The sequence below is a fragment of the Phyllobates terribilis genome, unplaced genomic scaffold (genome assembly GCF_046119375.1).
Source record: "Phyllobates terribilis strain yellow unplaced genomic scaffold, ASM4611937v1 Scaffold_12__6_contigs__length_324123572, whole genome shotgun sequence".
NCBI lineage: Eukaryota > Metazoa > Chordata > Amphibia > Anura > Dendrobatidae > Phyllobates > Phyllobates terribilis.
This window is the reverse complement of record NW_027362772.1, coordinates 156335586-156355424: the sequence shown is the minus strand read 5'-3', so window position 1 is coordinate 156355424 and position 19839 is coordinate 156335586. Positions and strand designations below refer to the sequence as shown.

General features: G+C 42.2%; 1 protein-coding gene across 1 annotated transcript in view; it reads left to right on the top strand.

The window, feature by feature from the left end:
- Window positions 1–18393, top strand: part of TRPM4 (transient receptor potential cation channel subfamily M member 4) — an 84806-nt gene extending 66413 nt beyond the window's left edge. The window contains exons 16-25 of the mRNA XM_073656411.1: window positions 3743–3841; window positions 3924–4355; window positions 5576–5708; window positions 6123–6297; window positions 9001–9169; window positions 10555–10736; window positions 13835–13967; window positions 14358–14430; window positions 16871–16967; window positions 17309–18393. Coding sequence (XP_073512512.1) covers window positions 3743–3841; window positions 3924–4355; window positions 5576–5708; window positions 6123–6297; window positions 9001–9169; window positions 10555–10736; window positions 13835–13967; window positions 14358–14430; window positions 16871–16966 — 1492 coding nt within the window. The 3' untranslated portion in view covers window position 16967; window positions 17309–18393. The remainder of the gene's footprint in view (window positions 1–3742; window positions 3842–3923; window positions 4356–5575; window positions 5709–6122; window positions 6298–9000; window positions 9170–10554; window positions 10737–13834; window positions 13968–14357; window positions 14431–16870; window positions 16968–17308) is intronic.
- Window positions 18394–19839: the final 1446 nt, after the last annotated feature.

The window sequence follows — 19839 nt, the reverse complement described above, 5'->3', positions numbered from 1 at the left end:
GTGTCTTTAAAACCCCTTAAGGACCAGAGCTTTTTCCGTTTTTGCTTTTTCGTTTTTTGCTCCCCTTGTTCCCAGAGCCATAGCGTTTTTATTTTTTGGTCCAATATGGCCGTGTGAGGGCTTATTTTTTGCGGGACGAGTTGTACTTTTCAACGCCATTACTAGTTTTACCATATCGTGTACGGGAAAACGAGAAAAAAATTCCAAGTGCGGTAAAATTGCAAAAAAAGTGCTATACCAAAGTTTGGTTTTTTGTTTTTTTTTACCACGTTCACTGAATGCTAAAACTGACCTGTCATTCTTATTCTACAGGTCATTACGAGTTCATAGACACCAAACATGTATAGGTTCTTTTATATTTAAGTAGTGAAAAAAAATTCCAAAATTTGGTAAAAAAAAAAAAAAAAAAAAAAAAAAAAAAAATAGCGCCATTTTCCAAGACCTGTAGCGTCTCCAGTTTTCGTGATCTGTGGCTGGGTGAGGGCTTATTTTTTGCGCTCCGGGCTGACGTTTTTATTGATAACATTTTGGGGTAGATCCGATGTTTTGATTTCCCGTTATTGCATTTTATTGCAATTTTGCGGCGACCAAAAAACTTAATTCTGGCGTTTAGAATTTTTTTCCCGTTATGTCGTTTACCGATCGGATTAATTCTTTTTTATATTGATAATTGGGCGATTCTGAACGCGGCGATACCAAATATGTCTATGTAGGTTTTTTTTTATATATATATTTTATTTTGAATGGGGCGAAAGGGGGGTGATTTAAACTTTTTTATATTTTTTTTTTAATATTTTTAAAAACTTTCACTTTTTGCTTGCTTCAATAGTCTCCATAGGAGACTAGAAGCAGCACTTGTTTGATCGCCTCTGCTACATACAGGGGACGAGCTGATCCCCTGCATACAGCAGAAATGGTCCTGTGCTATGAGCGCCGACCAATAGGTGGCGCTCATAGCGACCAGATCATGACAACCACAGGCGTCTGCTGCAGACCCCGGGTTGTCATGCCCACCCATCGGTGACCCGCAATCACGTGACTGGGTCGCCGATGGGCGGGGCTTATGACGCGCTACCCGGAAGCGCGCGTTAAATGCCGCTGTCGGAGATTGACAGCGGCATTTAACATGTTAACAGCCGCGGGTGGATTGCGATTCCACCCGGGGCTGTTGCGGGCACATGTCAGCTGTAAGAATCAGCTGACATGTGCTCGGTTCAGTGCGGGCTCAGTGCAGCAGCCCTCACTGAACGGGGGATCGCAAATGTGCGTACTGATACGGCATGGGTTGTAAAGGGGTTTTAAACAAAGACATTCCTAAGACCTTCTTATCTGATCACAGGCTTCTCTTTGTGAGCAAAGTACATGGACAAAAAACAACATTGAGTCAGGACAGAGAAATAACTACTGCTCTTACAGACAGACACTCCAGTCTCTGCTTGGGAACTCTGCAGCTCCTTCAGGGTTACCTTTTGGTCTCTGTGCTGCCTCTCTGATTAATGCCCTCCTTGCCCATGCTGAGAATTTTTGTGGACTGCACTCTCTTGGCAGTTTTTTGTGGTTCCATGTTCTTTCCATTTGATGATAATGGATGTGATGGTGCTCCGGGGGATCATCAGAGATTGGGATATTTTTTTTTATAACCCAACCCTGATTTGTACTTCTCAACAACTTTGTCCCTGACTTGTTTGGTGATCTGATCTTCATGGTGTTTGGAGATCTCCTTAATCTTCATGGTGGTGTTTGTGTGACGCCTCATTCTCGAAAGAGCCCTTTTAGTTTTGAGTTTACCCTGGGTGATGGGGGACTCGGTGTCGGGTCCTGTGATGAAGAGATGGGATGTAGCCGTGGCCCGGACCCGACCCGTGCTCAGGGCCGTCACATGAAAAGGAAGATGTTGTGGGCTCGTCCGGGTTGAGTGACTTATTTAACGACTACGCCACCTGTGGTGCCTGGTGAAGGGCCACCAGCACCGCTACAGTCCGCCGAGGCCCGGTGTCATGGCGGCCAAAGTTCTCACTGCTGCCCACAGGCGGATCAAGGCCTCAGGACAGAGGGACAGGAGGATGGGGTAGCAGTAGAGGGAGACGGGCGCCGCGTCGTGCGGTGTGACGCAGAATAAACAGTCCGGAGGCCATAGGGGTGAACTTCCAAGGCTTTACTCACTTTAGAGATGGCAGAAGGAAGGCGACTCCCTGCTCCTCACGGAGTCCTGCGGCTACCAGAGACGGGGGTCCGACAACCTCCGAGTAAGTCCAGCATTCAGTCGCGACCCTACAACAGAGTGTTCCTGAACTACAGACCGAATCCTTTCCTGTCCGTGTGTGTGGGCAAATAGGCCGGGTCTCCCTCTGAACTCCTCTCAGAACAAGGGCACGGGTGGCAGCTCCGCTCCTTCCAATACCCGATGGGATCCTCTGGGCCTAACCGGGCTTTCCCGTCCAAGACTTAGAGTAGCAAGGTCGGGTGTCGGGGGCCGGTACCCCTCTTGCAGCCGGAGTCCCTCTGAATATATCAGCATGGCGAGGACAGGTGGCGTACACCGCTCCGTCTGCATCCTGCCTGGGATCCATTTGCTGTGGAGCCACACTCTCAAGCTCCGGGCCTTCTTGATCCTAGTCCTCGGCCGGGTTGAGACATTCCTTGTCTACAACCTACCTCTCGTCCCAAGGCCACGGTACGAGGGCTGTGTCCCTTACCGATGCAGGCCCACACAGGATTTGCGCTCCCTGAGGGAAGTCACATTACACACAGTATTTTGACAGCACTGTACGACCAAGGCCAACTAGCCAGGTTGCGCCAAGGCCGACCAACCAATTAACTAGGGAGGACCAGCAGAAGAACCAAAAAGGACCAAGATCAAAGATGGCCTTACATTAAATATGAATTTTAAAGTGTAACTAACTTGTAAGTCCTCCACCCTCACCCACTATCTGGTTCTTACCACTTTGTGTTCCCCAGTCTCCCCGTAACCAGGGGAGCAGCACCTAGTGCATACTAGCTCCCTCTGGTGGAGAAGTGTGGTGTTGGATGCAAAAGGTTAGGTCACGACTATCACACTGGCCTTACCTCAGAGGAGGAACACTACACTCCATTAAAGAAGTGCAGCATTCCTGTGGCGATCGAACCCTCAGGGACGCCACATTTGGAGATCTCCTTGGTCTTCATGGTGGTGTTGGGAGATCTCCTTGGCTTTCATGGTGTTGTTTGGAGATCTCCTTGGTCTTCATGGTGTTGTTTGGTTAGTGGTGCCTCTTGTTAATGGTGTTGCAGCCTATGTGGCCTTCCAGAAAAGGTAAAGTGTATATACTGACAGGCATGTGACACTTAGATTGCACACAGGTGAACGTCCTTTCACCTGTGACTTATGAAGGGAATTGTTTGCACCAGAAACTTTTAGAGGCTTCATAGTAAAAGGGGTGAATACATATGCACAAGACAATTTTTAGTTATTTAAGCCCATAAATTTAATTTATGGCTTTATTTTTCTCACTTAATTTCTCCAACTTAGACTATTTAGTGCTGATCCATCACACACAAACTGGATTAGAAAAGTATTTAAACACAGGTTGTAATGTAAAAAAATAGGTAAAAAGCCAAGAGGGGTGAATAATTTCGCAAGGCAAGAATGTTAGTGATACAATTAATACATTGATATACCCCTCAATACATTTTGCCAAAATATTATGTGATTGTTTTGTAATTTAAAACTTTAATTTGTTTGTGGTGTTGTTTTTTTTTCTAGAAGTTTTGAAAATGAAAATGGAAGCGAAGGCACCAATAGAGTTGAAATGGACAGCTTAGACATTGATATAAAGACTACTGTGGCCGAAATAATGGAAGGGTATGTAAAATTAGAATTTGAATTGACCAGCGCTACTCTTTGTGGTCTTGTATTAATAGATATTGTTCTGTACGTTAATAAGGGAGGAAGTTATGAAGGAGAAGAGTGAACTTGTACTGCTCAAACCTGTCAAAGCATCCGATGCAAACTCTGCTCACGTTGAAGCCGAAGTCACTAAGGAGAAGCCACGGCCACAATGGATGCGTCGCTGGAAACAATTCTGGAGCGCTCCTGTGACTGCGTTCTTCGGCAATGTTGTCATGTACTTTACCTTCCTTTTCCTGTTCTCTTATGTTCTTCTCCTGGACTTTAAAAGACCTCCACCAGATGGTCCAGCAACTTCAGAGGTTATCCTGTATTTTTGGGTTTTCACTATGGTCTGCGAAGAAATACGGCAAAGTTTCTTTGTAGGATCCATGCCTGTAACACAGAAGGTCAAGCAGTACTTAGAGGACTCCTGGAACCATGTAGACATCACGGCCTTGCTACTTTTCATCATCGGAGTAATCTGCAGGTACTGGTTTTACCCAACTGGAAAAGTTAAAAAATTGAGGAATTACTGCTCATGTTAAGAATTTGTTTTGGCTATAACAATATCTCATTTGTTCCTGTATATTGGTTTTAAAAGAACTGAGTCGTCTTAGCAACCACAAAGGAACTTTTCAGAGCACAGGAGGACAGGAACTTTAGGATTGCCAAGTACAATAGGTGGCACTAACGTCAATATCAACCCATTAAAGGACCTTACCAAATGACTTAGGATAAGAAGCCAATCCATAAATCCAGGTGTAGACATGTGTTTCGGGGTGTCTGCCCCTCATCCGTGCAAACCGTAATTTAGCTAGGTGAGAGGCCAGAGCAACATTGCATGGCTTAGAAGTCTCCTTACGTTGACTTGGCATTCTCCGCAATGAGAAAGTTTACCCCTTAGACTCCCAGTCAGAGGCCTCTCACCTAGCCAAATTCGTTCTCCTGCTTTGCATTGATGAGGGGCAAACACTCCAAAACACAATGGAGTTTCGGGTTTGGCTTCTTATCCTAAGTCATGCGGCAAGGCTCATTAAAGAGTCAATACTGAGTTTTAGGATTGCTCTTCCAATAGGTGGCTAGGACTAGCGTCGTTGCTCTATAACTCTCTTAAAAGGCTATTTTCATATGTAAATTCCCAGAGGAGCATTGCATGGCCTATAAGTCTTCTTACATTGACTTGGGCTTTCCCACTAGGAGAAACTTTTCCATATAAATGGAGTTTATTATAGTTGCCCCTAGACATTGGCGTTACACCCGTAGATCCTATTAAAACTTGAGCAAAACCAACAATCTAATGTGTGTGGAAATCTCTCCACTGTTACTTGAAGGCTTATGTTGGGAGAAGCAAGGAATGGACATGTTGGATTTCGATATGCCTGATCTTTTACCCTGTCAAGAGACAAGTCACTGACCCAAGTGCTAACCTCACTCTAATGTACTACAGTGACATTTTAGAGTAGGATCACCCTGATGTTTTTTTTGAGTTACTGCCTTTCATAGTTGACCATTAGATCCCAGCAAGGCCCAAAGAACCAGACCAACATGCTATGATTCCACCTAAATAACTCGGTAGGAGAATATCTCACGCAAACACCCACGTATTATGAGCCTGCAATGATCATAGAGAAGTTCTCTAATAAGGAGTTGTCATGCTTCTCAACTAAAACCACAAAAATTAACACACAAATACTTTTGTTTGGACAGAATGATGGAAAGCTCGTATGAGTCAGGACGAACCATAATGTGTTTCGACTTCATGGTTTTTACCCTTCGACTTATCCACATTTTTGCAGTCAACAAACAGCTGGGACCCAAAATAATTATTGTCAGAAAGATGGTAAGTGTTCCTTTCATGCATTTTTGATGTGTTTTTGTTTTGTTTTTTACTTCTTACATGCACTTTTTGCTTAGTTTTTAGAGGGGAAACTGAGCAGAAACTTAATTTTTTATGAGGCTTTTGGAGAGTTTCAATTTCAGATAAAAAAAAAAAAAAAAACTCATCAAAAAGCCACCATTAAAGAGGAGGACTTTCATTTTTCCCAACTTTTTTTTTTTTTGTACCATCTACTTTCCTTTATATTCATTTTCTTTTCTTTGATTGTCCACATCTGGTCATAGACATATGAGACTATATATCTCATTGTTGAGGTCGTTGATACCAACTTGTCTTTTTATAGGTGTTCTTTCCGAATTATATTGTTCTTCTGACCTTGGGGGAAGATATAATTTTGTCTCTTCTCGTTCTTCACAGATGAAAGACGTCTTCTTCTTCCTGTTTTTCCTTGGTGTCTGGCTGATTGCCTATGGGGTTGCCACCGAAGGTCTCCTACACCCCAATGATACACGGCTGGGGTGGATATTCCGACGTGTCTTCTACAGACCCTACCTGCAAATCTTCGGTCAGATAGAACTAGACCAGATGGATGGTAAGAGACAAATATGTGATGCCTAGGACTATGACACAGAGGAACACCACCACCATCTGCACCAAAGGTGTAATCTTAAGAGGTCTAGTCTTTTTCATCAGCTTGTTGACTATCCAAAAAAACAAAGGTTTAGTACAGAGAACCACTTGTCAGAAACGGATGACAAAAAAAGCTATTTTAATGTACAGAAACTTTTGGAAGAACAATTTTCTTGGGGTACGGTCACACTGACTTTTTCAGAGGAGGGTTTTGAGGCAGAGCTGTTCTAAAATCCACATCAAAAACAGTGTAAAATAAGCTTTGAATACTCTCCTTATTAATTTAAATCCAGTTTATTAGAAAAACTGCTCAAAAAACTTGTCGTATGAAAACAAATTTTTGAAAACCTCACTGTGGAGGGGGGGGGGGGGGGAGAGGTGACGTCTTTAATTTGAGGTGGATTCCTTGAAGAATCTACTCCAAACTTGACGCTGTCAAGTCAAAAAGTTGCAAAACATTGTGGGGAAAAAAAAAGTGCTAAAACCCCCCCCCAAAAAAACGCATTTCCTTTATTGAATTCATCTTGAAAATTTGACTGATTTTTCTGCCTCCCTAAAACTGTGTGAAACAAACTTTGGCTATGTACGCAGAGGGTTTTGTAGAGCGGAAGCTGAGGCGAAACCCTCTAAATCTCAAAACTCCTCAAAAAGTTTGTTTCCACTCACTGGCTATCGGTCTTTAGGCTGAGGGGTTTTTTTAGTGGAAACTTGAAGAGTTTCCTCTCTGCGGCTATGTGCACACCGTTTTTCAAGTAGTTTGAGGAGCAGAGACTAAGAGGAAACTGTTCCTAAAGTGGGAAAACTTCTCAAAAATGTGGTAGCAATGAGTTGGTGTTTGATTGGAGAGGAAATCTGCCTGTGTAAGTGCAGCTTTAGTTTAATCTCATTGGGACACATCCATGTCTAGGCTCCAGATACAAGCTTGTAACTTGTTGACCTACAATGTCATTGACGTTGTTGTCATCTCACAGCTGCTAGAAGAACGTCCCGTGTAAGAGAGACGTCCCTTGCTCCTTTTGTTCCAGTGTAGTGAATGAGCAACCCCTCCTTTAACCCTAGAGTGTTCAAGATCCTCAGCCTTATGACTTTTAGCTTCCTAAATGAGTTTTCCACTACATCAATACTGATGACCTATCCAAAGAATAAGTCATCAATATGACACCGGTTTGGTGGCCAACGATTAGCGCCCCCAACAGATGTAATAATCTCCGGAAGCTACTGGCTATCAACAATGTGCAAGAACAACCCACCGCTCCACCACAGTGTTTGGTGGACCATGCCAGAGATTATACCAGCTAAGAGGTGGGGGGCCAAAAATAGTACCCAACCTATCCATCAATATCGAGATATTGGAAAGCCCCTCTAAATTGGGTTCTCTTGCAGATAAGGAAAATTGGTCTGAGTTGTCCATTCATACCCGCAAGTATTTTGTTAGGCTAAAACCAATTCTCTCCTTCATTTGTTATGATGGTCCCTAAATAAAACCTTTCTATTCCCTATGATGGAGCCACTTTTCAAATGGAGATGAATCAATTCTCAGAATCCTGGTCCAGTGGTCAGGTTAGTATTTCATGGACCCAAGACTGGAGTCCTGCAAATCACCACTTACCTACCGGTTTCTGAGGCTCCACTTTTCGTTAGCCGGCCGGCTAGCCAAAAAAGGAGCCGGGATGATGGAGGATGTAGGAGAAAGTTTGCAAGGCTCTTATCCTCTGGGCACAGAGTACTAATCTGGCCACTAAATTGGGTTCCTACTAAAGAGGAGTGAACCCAAATGTAGAAGTTCGGAGTTCATACCGGAAACTTAGTGTCCGGTGCTAAACTCTGAACACTGACTTCTCCCGGAAGTCCGTTTTAATGTTCGGAGTTCGGGGGGGAAGTCCAGGAGGAGAGAGAGTTTTCCCAGCTACAAAGTTCGGGTCCCCATTGTTTTCAATGGGATTCTGGTTGAAGTTCAGATACAATTCTGGTACTCTAACCGAACTTTGAACTAAAGTTCGGTCGGGTATCAAAACCCGAACTTCCACAGGTCCGTTCATCCTTAGTTCCTACAAATTGATTCACTCATCTCTACTTTCAGATGCGGTTCACGCTCTCTACAGTCATTGAGACTGATAGGCAGAATACCTACAAATTCAATTTTATTATTATACCATTCAACATACAAAAATATGAAGCTAAAAAGATAGTGATAATATAAGTATACATAATATATCACTATTTACAGATACAGATACTAACTGTCAGCATACCATATATATGAAGAGGAAGAGACCAGAAGTGAGTGACTCAAGACTCTAACGTATGTTTTGCCTTTAAGCTTTCTCAAGGAGTCAATCCTTCAGAAAGCTAAAAGCAAAAGATATATGTAAGGGTAAAGGCACTCTTCAGTCTCCCATATGCTTTACATGAAAGTCTGCAAAGTCCAACTACTTTGGAGGGACCGTCCAACCATCAGATGTGTATGTGCAAAACAGTCTTTGGAAATCAATTTGGAAACAATTGACCCTTAAAGGAGAAATTAATTTGAAAGCCTCAACTGATGACATCTGAATCTCTATGTCCAACACAACTGACTGCGGTGTCTGGTGGTGCTGGGCGCTGCCGTACCAGGGTAGGCCACACCAAAGCATTGATCCTCTAATTTTGTCTTTTTACTCCGTAGCTGGGAAGCTGGCCAATGAAACCTGTTCTGATGACCCTGACGTCATTTTGAGCGGCCTACATCCCCCATGTGTCAACGTATTTGCCAACTGGCTGGTAATTTTCCTGCTTGTTGTCTTCTTGCTTGTTGCAAATATCCTCCTGCTGAATCTGCTGATCGCCATGTTCAGGTAATTAGCGGATAGAAAATAGATTACATATAGATCTCCAGTATGTCCATGTCCCTGTCCATGAAAACAGTGTACGTTATGATTTTTGATTAGGCTAGAGTCTCATTTTCCCTACTCAAACATTGATTACTGGGTCACCAGTCAAGAGTCAAGTCAAGAGCTCGTGTTTGGGGGGAAGTCGGGTGAGATGGACAACAGCCGAGAGAACTTTCAGCCAACGACTTTCTCATGTGTATGGCAAGCTTAAAGGGAAATTGGCATCTGATTAATGCTGTCCAAACCACGGGTAGCATCAATCAGACACTGGCTGCAAAAGCTGGCCAGGGACTATGCAACTAGAATGACTAGTCCAACGCAGGTCTCCTGTGCTCATCTCCTAGATGGATAGGGCTCTCCTTGAGCATGTGCATCAGGAGGGACCGGTCATTCAAGGACATCGGGGTGGGAAGAAGTCATCCAAGATGCATAGTCCCTGGCCGACTTTTCAAATTCTAATTTCTCTGAAATTACCCAACATTTCAGGGGAAGACGGATGGGCAGCACTTAAAGGGAACTTATTGTTTTTATTTTTCCAGAGCAGATTTGAAAATAAAAGAAGCAATCTGATTGGTAGTTATGAGCAATGTAGTGGTGGTATAAGATTGGCGGGGTCTGGGTGTGGAGACCCCAGTGAAATAGTGCTTGCCCCTTTTGGCTTCTTTTGTAAAAATACAGATGTGTCCTTCCTTGCTTATTTTTCTTCTGAGCTCCATATTTTGATGGCTTGATTTAAAAACATTACTCTATTAGGCGTTGTTTATGCTATATGTATCTGAGTGATAATGTATTAAATTTGCATAGAGATAAATTGCAATCTTTACCGAAATAAACGGAAATGTAAGAATTGTTCTATCATAAAGACCGGTAGGATCGAACCGCCGGGCATGAAAATTCACCGATAAAAATCGAGAATTCTTCGTACAAAGATATTGAATCAAATTTTTACTTTCTCATGTAGCACAATGTAATAGCCAACTGGTGTTATAAAATAAGCTGCACTTTAGGCTGTGTTCACACGTTGCGTCCAAGGTCACAGCTGCATGAAAAAAAAACATTATTTGCTGTGATTTTGAAGAAAAAAAAAAAATTGTGTAAAAAAAAAAAAATAAATAAATAAAAAAAAAAAATGTGAACGCAGCCTTACAAAGCGTTATTAGTGACTTCTGATATCTAGTAGGTACCATGCAATATCATATAAGGTCAAAATGCACAAATTTGTCAGACTTGTAAAAAAATAAATAAAAATGAAACAGCAATTATCGGCGTTTATTACGTACCCATAGGCGTCTCATTATGGTGCCTCAATATATGTGATGATCTCTTTTCTCTGTTTCCCTTTTCTTCAGCTACACCTTCTCCAAAGTGCAGGGTAACAGTGATATCTACTGGAAATTCCAGCGATACAACCTGATAGTGGAATATCACAATCGTCCGGCTCTCGCCCCACCCTTCATCATCATCAGCCACATTCATACATTTATCAAGCGCAAGATCCGCAAGGTCCAGTCTCAGAAGATAAGACATTTCAGTAAGTGCTCACTAGGAAATACAGTCCTGTCGAATGGAGCTCTCCTAACTTCGAAAGAAAACCGACCCAAAAATTATAAATTTAATTGTCAAACCTAAATGGATCCAGATAGGTCTGGATGCACAGAAAGATACCCATAGAGTAATAGTTTGGCGCCATTTGGGCAAAAAAAAATTTGCAACTGAGGTTCATGGCTGCAGAATGAGTTATCTGAGAATTCATCAGTGAGTTAGTTTTCTAAACTTTTTCTGAACTCCTCTGTGTTGATTTATCACCACAGAGGAGATCAAAGTAGAGCTGAACTTTGATGTGGTCATAAATCAACTGAAGAAAAAATAAAAATAAAATAACCCCCAACAGTGTCCATATACTTTAACGATATGTTTGTGAAGAGTTCTTTTACATGGCTATTGGGATCTAAGGGGTAACGTTTCTCCTTGTGGAGAGTGACAGGTCAAGCCTGGCATGTCAGAGTGAGGAGACTTACAGTGAAGGAAATAATTATTTGATCCCTTGCTGTTTTTTTAAGGTTGCCCACTGACAAAGACATGAACAGTCTATTATTTTAAGGGTAGGTTAATTTTAACATTGAGAGACAGAATATCCCCCAAAAAATCAAGAAAATCACATTGTATAAATTAGATAATTTTTTTGCATTTTGCAGTGAGAAATAAGCATTTGATCCCTCTGGAAAACAACACTTATTACTTGGTGGCAAAACCCTTGTTGGCAAGCACAGCAGTCAGACGTTGTTTGTAGTTGATGATGAGGGTTGCGCACATGTCAGGAGGAATTTTGGTCCACTCCTCTTTGCAGATCATCTCTAAATCATTCAGATTTTGAGGCTGTCACTTGGCAACTCGGAGATTCAACTCCCTCCATAAGTTTTCTATGGGATTAAGGTCTGGAGACTGGCTAGGCCACTCCATGACCTTACTGTGCTTCTTTTGGAGCCAATCTTTGTTGCCTTGGCTGTATGTTTTGGGTCATTCTCTTGCTGGAAGACCCAGCCACGACCCATTTTCAATGCTCTTACTGAGGGAAAGGAGGTTGTTGGCCAAAATTTCGCGATACATGACCCCATCCATCTTCCCTTCAGTACGGTGCAGTCGTCATGTCCCCTCTGCAGAAAAGCACCCCCAAAGTATAATGTTTCCCTCACCATGCTTCACGGTTGGGACGATGTTTTTAGGGTTGTACTCATCCTTCTTCTTCCTCCAAATACGGAGAGTTGAGATAATGCCAAAGAGCTAAATTTTTGTCTCATCTGACCACAGCACCTTATCCCAATAACTCAGAGAATCATCCAGGTGTTCATTGGCAAACTTCAGATGGGCCTGCACATGTGCCTTATTAAGCAGGGGGACCTTGCGGGCACTGCAGGATTTTAAACCTTTAAGGCGTAATGTGTTACCAATGGTTTTCTTGGTGACTGTGGTCCCAGCTGCCTTGAGATCATTAACAAGTTCCTCCCGTGTAATTTTAGGCTGATCTCTCACCCTCCTCATAATCAAGGATACCCCACGAGGTGAGATTTTGCATGGTGCCCCAGATCGATGTCGATTGACAGTCATTTTGTATTTCTTCCATTTTCTTACTATTGCACCAACAGTTGTCTCCTTCTCACCAGTGTCTTATTTATGGTTTTGTAGCCCATTCCAGCTTTGTGCAGGTCTATTATCTTGTCCCTGACATCCTTAGAAAGCTCTTTGGTCTTGCCCATGTTGTAGAGGTTAGAGTCTGACTGATTGAGTCTGTGGACAGGAGTCTTTTATACGGGTGACTATGTGAGACAGCTGTCTTTAATGCAGGTAACAAGTTGATTAGGGGCATCTAACCGGTCTGTAGGAGCCAGAACTCATAATGGTTTGTAGGGGATCAAATACTTATTTCTCACTGCAAAATGCAAATAAATTTATCTAATTTATACAATGTGATTTTCTTGATTTTTTTTTTTGGGGGGGGGGATATTGTATCTTTCAATGTTAAAATTAACCTACCCTTAAAATTATAGACCGTTCATGTCTTTGTCATTGGGCAAACTTACAAAAACAGCAAGGGATCAAATAATTATTTTCTTCACTGTTTCACCATGCATGCTCCTCTGGGAAACTAAATATGCAAATTTTCTTTTCAGAGAGGAATAGGTTTAGAACTCTAGCGCCACCTATTGGAAGTAGCAATCCTAAAAGTCAGTGTTGACCCTTTAAGGAGTCTTACGATATGACCTAGGGTACAAGTCAAATCAGAATCTCAATTTGCAGACAGTGTTTGCCCCTCGTCAGTGCAAAGTATGAGATGGACATTGAAAGAGATCCGCTCCACAACTATTTGATACATTTTTTTAATACATGTTTTTTCTTCCAGTTTTTTTGTCCAGCATGGGGAAAAAAGCAAAAATGTAATTTTGTCGTTGAGCTTGAAAAAAATATTCCATATTTGACCAAGTGAAGCAGGAAAAAAATGCCCCATATACAACAAAAGCGCATAAAAACATGAGTGTGTATGTACATATGTGTATATATGTATGTGTGTGTGTGTGTATATATATATATATATATATATATATATATATATATCATATTTTTTATGTATATATTGAAAATATAAAATATAACTAGACATATATAAACTTTTGTGAAGTTTCTGCTTAACAAAAAATTATTCCACATGATCACTAAATTAATTCCAGCAGAGAGAAATATGTTCCGTTCACAAAAATAATAAAAAATGTGTTCATGCGTTTTGTTTTGTTTTTGTCTATGGGGTATTATTTTCTACCTCAATTAATTCGGTGATATAAAAATTTTGAATATTTTTTTCAAGCAGAAATTCCATAAAAACTGACCATTTACTTATTTTTCTACGTGGGAGGGGAATTTGCGGAAAAAAAAACAAAAAAACGCCACCGTGTGCACCTAGGCGTATTGCAATGAATATGGCGCCTTTTCAAAGGAGGATTTGAAGCGTTTTTTTAAGTTGGATTTTGGAGCAGAAATAGTGTGTGTGTGAACATGCTCCAAAAAAGGGCACACATAAAAGATGGTGGCCTTGCCCCGTTTTTGCCATGTTGATAGCCGATACTTTTTGCTTTCTAGTGTTGGAGCTGAAGGAGCCACTGGACAGCCGGATGCTGACATGGGAAGCCGTTCAAAAGGAGAATTACCTGGTGAATATTGCAAAGCAGAAGAGGGACAGCGACTCCGAGCGTCTCAGACGCACATCCCAAAAGTAAGCGATCAATACGGACTCCAATTTAAAGGAACAGTCTGGGTAAAACTGATGAAGGACCTGTACGCCAGACGGCGTGGCAGTGCTCCAGGTTGAATAGTGGGGCAGCGTGTCAGCTCCAGCACTATGCATAACACATCAATACATTTTCTTTTAATTTTTGCTCATTTTTGGATAGTCACTTATTTCCCGCAATCCCATGAAAAAAAAACAACAAAAAAACATTCCATACAAAAATCATCTCCCAATAATAAATTATTGTTCCTATACAGAGACTTACATTTCTCTAACTAATGAATCCAATGTCCCGACTTCTGTAGGACAAGATGGAACCAAAGAACATTTTCTCTGTCCATTGTCGGTCGGTCACATTTGTTTTAATTTCTGCAGGGTAGATACAGCCTTGAAGCAACTCGGGGAGATCAAGGAGCACGACCGAAGGTTGAAAGCGCTGGAACTAGAGGTACGAGTGGCTGAACTGTGTGGGGGCAGAATGGAAATATCAGTACATATGTCAGTAATCTGTATATAAAGAGAAAAGGCAATAGCATATACACACATGTACACACACACCTATATACACACACGCGCGCACACACACATACATATATAATGTATACATATATTTGTATATATAGACAAACATTCACACACATATATACACTGACAAACTGCAGATCACACATATATACAGTACATCAGATATACACACTGTGACAAATACTCTACAGATCACACATACCATGACACACACTACATAATGCACTTGTACACATCGCCCACATATAAACACTGTGACACATACATTCAGTAAGGATCACACATGTACACACTGATACAAATATTACAGATCACACATACTGTATATACATGCACATATGTTACACATACATTACAGATCACAGAAATACGTCACACACATATACACACTGACACATATAATCACACACCTATACACAGTGACACACACTAAAGATCACACAAATACACACTGTAACACAAACATTACTGCTCATACACATATATAAATATATACACACACAATACATACATATAAACAAATTGACACACATACTAGATCACACATAGATACACTGTGACACAAACATTGCAAATAACATATATGCATCACACATATACTCACATACACTACAGATCACCCATAAATTCATCACACACATACACCCTATGACAAATATATACATCACACACACTACAAATCACACACACATATGTACATTATATGCATACACACTCACATATAGAAACAGACACTGTGACACATATACTATAGATCATATATTTATATATATCAGTCCCTCTCCACGATGGAGCTCAGCGTCTGTGCAGCTCTCGACGATGGCGCTCAGCGTCTGTGCTGCTCTCGATGATGGCGCTCAGCGTCTGTGCTGCTCTCGACGATGGCGCTCAGCGTCTGTGCTGCTCTCGACGATGGCGCTCAGCGTCTGTGCTGCTCTCGACGATGGCGCTCAGCGTCTGTGCTGCTCTCGACGATGGCGCTCAGCGTCTGTGCTGCTCTCGACGATGGCGCTCAGCGTCTGTGCTGCTCTCGACGATGGCGCTCAGCGTCTGTGCTGCTCTCGACGATGGCGCTCAGCGTCTGTGCTGCTCTCGACGATGGCGCTCAGCGTCTGTGCTGCTCTCGATGATGGCGCTCAGCGTCTGTGCTGCTCTCGACGATGGCGCTCAGCGTCTGTGCTGCTCTCGACGATGGCGCTCAGCGTCTGTGCTGCTCTCGACGATGGCGCTCAGCGTCTGTGCTGCTCTCGACGATGGCGCTCAGCGTCTGTGCTGCTCTCGACGATGGCGCTCAGCGTCTGTGCTGCTCTCGACGATGGCGCTCAGCGTCTGTGCTGCTCTCGACGATGGCGCTCAGCGTCTGTGCTGCTCTCGACGATGGCGCTCAGCGTCTGTGCTGCTCTCGACGATGGCGCTCAGCGTCTGTGCTGCTCTCGACGATGGCGCTCAGCGTCTGTGCTGCTCTCGACGATGGCGCTCAGCGTCTGTGCTGCTCTCGATGATGGCGCTCAGCGTCTGTGCTGCTCTCGACGATGGCGCTCAGCGTCTGTGCTGCTCTCGACGATGGCGCTCAGCGTCTGTGCTGCTCTCGACGATGGCGCTCAGCGTCTGTGCTGCTCTCGATGATGGCGCTCAGCGTCTGTGCTGCTCTCGACGATGGCGCTCAGCGTCTGTGCTGCTCTCGACGATGGCGCTCAGCGTCTGTGCTGCTCTCGACGATGGCGCTCAGCGTCTGTGCTGCTCTCGACGATGGCGCTCAGCGTCTGTGCTGCTCTCGACGATGGCGCTCAGCGTCTGTGCTGCTCTCGACGATGGCGCTCAGCGTCTGTGCTGCTCTCTCTAATACACATGAGCTTCAAGGAAGGAATCCAATTAATATTTTTCTGAGTGTTTGAAGAAACCAGGGTAAGAACATACAAAGACGTAGACGTAACTGTGTAATGCACTGCACTCTGGGTCTGACACTGAAACTACGACATCCACAGACTGTCCAGAAAAGTAGGTTCCCTTAATAAAACCCCATGTCAGCCCCCGCCTTTATCCTCGTGTGAATCATAGTATCTGGAAGGTGACCTCGAGGCTCAGGGTAGAATGAAGCTTGGCAAGGATTATAAATGTTAATGTATGCCGGTCCTCTCCGATTACTGTACACAAAAGTGCTGTAACTTTCCAGCCAGAATCCAGGGTTCATTCAAGGAAACCATTGAGATGATAAGAAATGAAGGCGTAATCTGTTTTATTCCAAATTAACTCTATCAGCACAGATTTCCATGATGTCACCGGTAGTGGAGGGAGAAGGGCCAGTCCTAGGTCATAAATCTGCTTCTAACAATCAGAAGTTTCATGAAAAGTGTGTATTTCAGGTGGAATATTGCGCGAAGGCACTTTCCTGGATAGTGGAGGCTCTCCAAGATAGTGGCACAGTGAAAAGTGACAAACCACCTCCTGCACATAAATAAGGTAAGTAGCAAATATGGGCATTGAGCCCAATGAGTATTAATATGTCTTATTACCATCTCTATATGTAAAAACAACATTGTGGCAGAAAATATGTGGCTATTGGGAATATAAGGTGCATTTTCCTTACCTATAAATGTTCATAAACCTCCTTGGTTACTCAAAAAATCCATTGAGAAGGGAGAACCCTTGATGAAGCGGTAAGTGCGAAACTCACGTCAGATCAGGTTAATTCTTTGAGGAAGATGCAGCCGCAGTCTTTTTCTATTAGCAAGTGTCATGGCCTCTTTCTTTTTATGAAATGATGTACAAATGTCTAAAAATTTTTTTTTTTTATATTTTAGGTGGATTTGTTTATTCGTTGGGACACTTAATATTGTTTACTGCCATATGATGGACAACACCAATGACTGCCTCATGTCCTATACTTTGCAATGAACCCCGGCCCTGATCAACCGTTGAAGAGGGAATTTTTTTTTTTTTTTTATCTGTTGTCATCTTCCAACTTTATTCTGGAAATATTTATCCCAACGGACAGTAGCAGCCAATCACAGCTCAGCTTTTATATCCTAAACTGCTTTGGAAAAAATTAACTCAGTCACTGTTTCGTTTGGGCAACGAAGACAATTTTTAGAATTAAAACATTTCGATTTATTTGCATCATTAAGCCAAAATTTTGAGAAGTCACTCCAGCAAATTCTGCTCTGTCCCAGTCCAAAAAAAAAGGTGGCGTTTCGGTAAACCTTACCCAAATATTTGCATTCCTGACCAATTTTGAATGTTCCCAGGATGATCCTCGGGGGCTGGACTTAAAGTGGTTGTTCCCTTTCAGAATAATTTTTCCTATAAGCAACATTATTAGTAAAATCCTGCCCGATCCAGCACTGAGTCTCCACTGCTGCTCCCGATGTCTTTTATTGTCTGCAGCGCTGGCTTTGTGTCGACAGCCAATCACTGAGCTCATGCCATTTCCATGGATGCAACGCTGTACTGCTGCAGACAATTAACAGATGCATGGAGCAGTGGTGGAGACTCAGCGCCGGACCAGGGGAGTGTGGTTTTTTTTTTTTATTACTAGTAATAAACTTAGAGGAAAAACTTTTCTGATATTCAACAACCCCTCCAAACATCCCTCTTTTATTAATGGATATGTTGGTATGTATTTTAAAAGTGTGAATCCAGCCTTAGTTGGAGTATTTCTTTAAAAGTTTGTTGAGTTTCATGACGACATGAATATCGTCCGATCTTAAAGTTTTGAGCCGGGTAATCTTTTTATTATGGCTGGTTTCAGTGGTACTAAGTACTACTACTTTATATTTATAATGATAGAGAATTGTTATTGTGTTTTTATATTTCTTTTTTTTTTTTCTCTTAAATCTCTTGCATTTCTGGAAAATTCTGTGCACTTTGAAACGGTTCCAGATTTTCAGTCTCATTTAGAATTTTTTTTTTTTTTTCTTTTTAAAGATTTTTTTTTTTTTTAAGAATGTTTTATGTGTTTATAGAACAATAAAAGTTATTATACAACCTTTAAATATTTGAAGTTGTGATTCACTTGTGTCCTGAGTAAAGATGGTCTACACTCTTGGACCAAGGACCATGGACTCATCGGAGGAAAGGGCTTTCAAGTTTTCGCCCCAACCACCTATATTTTACCACATTATTTTAAAGTGCACCTGTATATTGTAATTATATGACTTGTATATGACATTTTCCATTAGTTTTTCACTTTCTGCGGGCTTTAGCTCTAATTTTCAGTTCTCTCTGAGCTGGTGGGTGGAGACTAGCTACTATATCTTCCCTCTATACTACACAGTACACAGATACAGAAGAATTCTTGTTCTTCTTTTTCTGTAACACGCTGAAGCAGTAGAATGGAGTACTGAGCTGTGCGCCTGTGAATCCAGCACAGCAGTGAAATAAATTTGCTTTAAACTACAGTACCATCTATTTAGCACTACTTTTATTAAAGAGGTTATACAGTACTCAGACAACCCCTTCAACAAAGGGGTGATTGTCATGTAAGGTCCAGTCATCAGTATAACAGGGGTATTCAAATAATGCTGCATGAGCCGGTCACCAGCCAGTATCTGTACAACTACAAAGTGCTGCTGAGTACATGGAAGAGAGAACAGAGGATAGTTAGATTAATGAGTTGAGGTGATAAGCCAGTCTAATAAAATGTGTTTTTAGAAACTCAGGATACTGGAAATTAACTGGATTGTCTGGGGTAGTGCATTCCAGAAAACTGTTGCAGCACGAGAGAAGTCCTGGAGACGAGAGTGGGAAGTTTGGAATATAGAGGGTGTTCGTTTTAGGTCATTAGTGGAACAGAGAAAACAGGTAGGGTGGTAGACAGAGATGAGGGAGGAGATGTAGGGTGCTGCAGAACTGTGGAGAGCTTTGTGTGTAAGGTTACGTTCACATGTTCCGTATTTGGTCAGTATTTTACATCAGTATTTGTAAGCCCAAACCAGGACTGGGTGAAAAATGTGTTTCTATTATACTTTATTCCTCTAATTGTTCCATTCCTGATTTGGGATTACAAATATTGATGTAAAATACTAACCAAATACTGAACGTGTGAACGTGGTCTACGAGTGATAAGATTGTATTCTGTAGCGGATGGGCAACCAGTGCAAAGACTGGCACAGAGTGGAGGCATCATAGAGGTGATACCATTCATTGTAATTCCTGTCTGTGATGATAATGAGACAGATGAAAAGTCTCTTGTACAGAACAGGAAATGTGAGAGTGTGAGTCCAGTATTAGTCCTATTAGCCAGAGAGAAAAATTCAAGATTTCTGACGTATTTTGGACAATTTGTCACTTTCAGATGACACATTCCTCAAGGTGGAAATGGATGTGTGGCAGA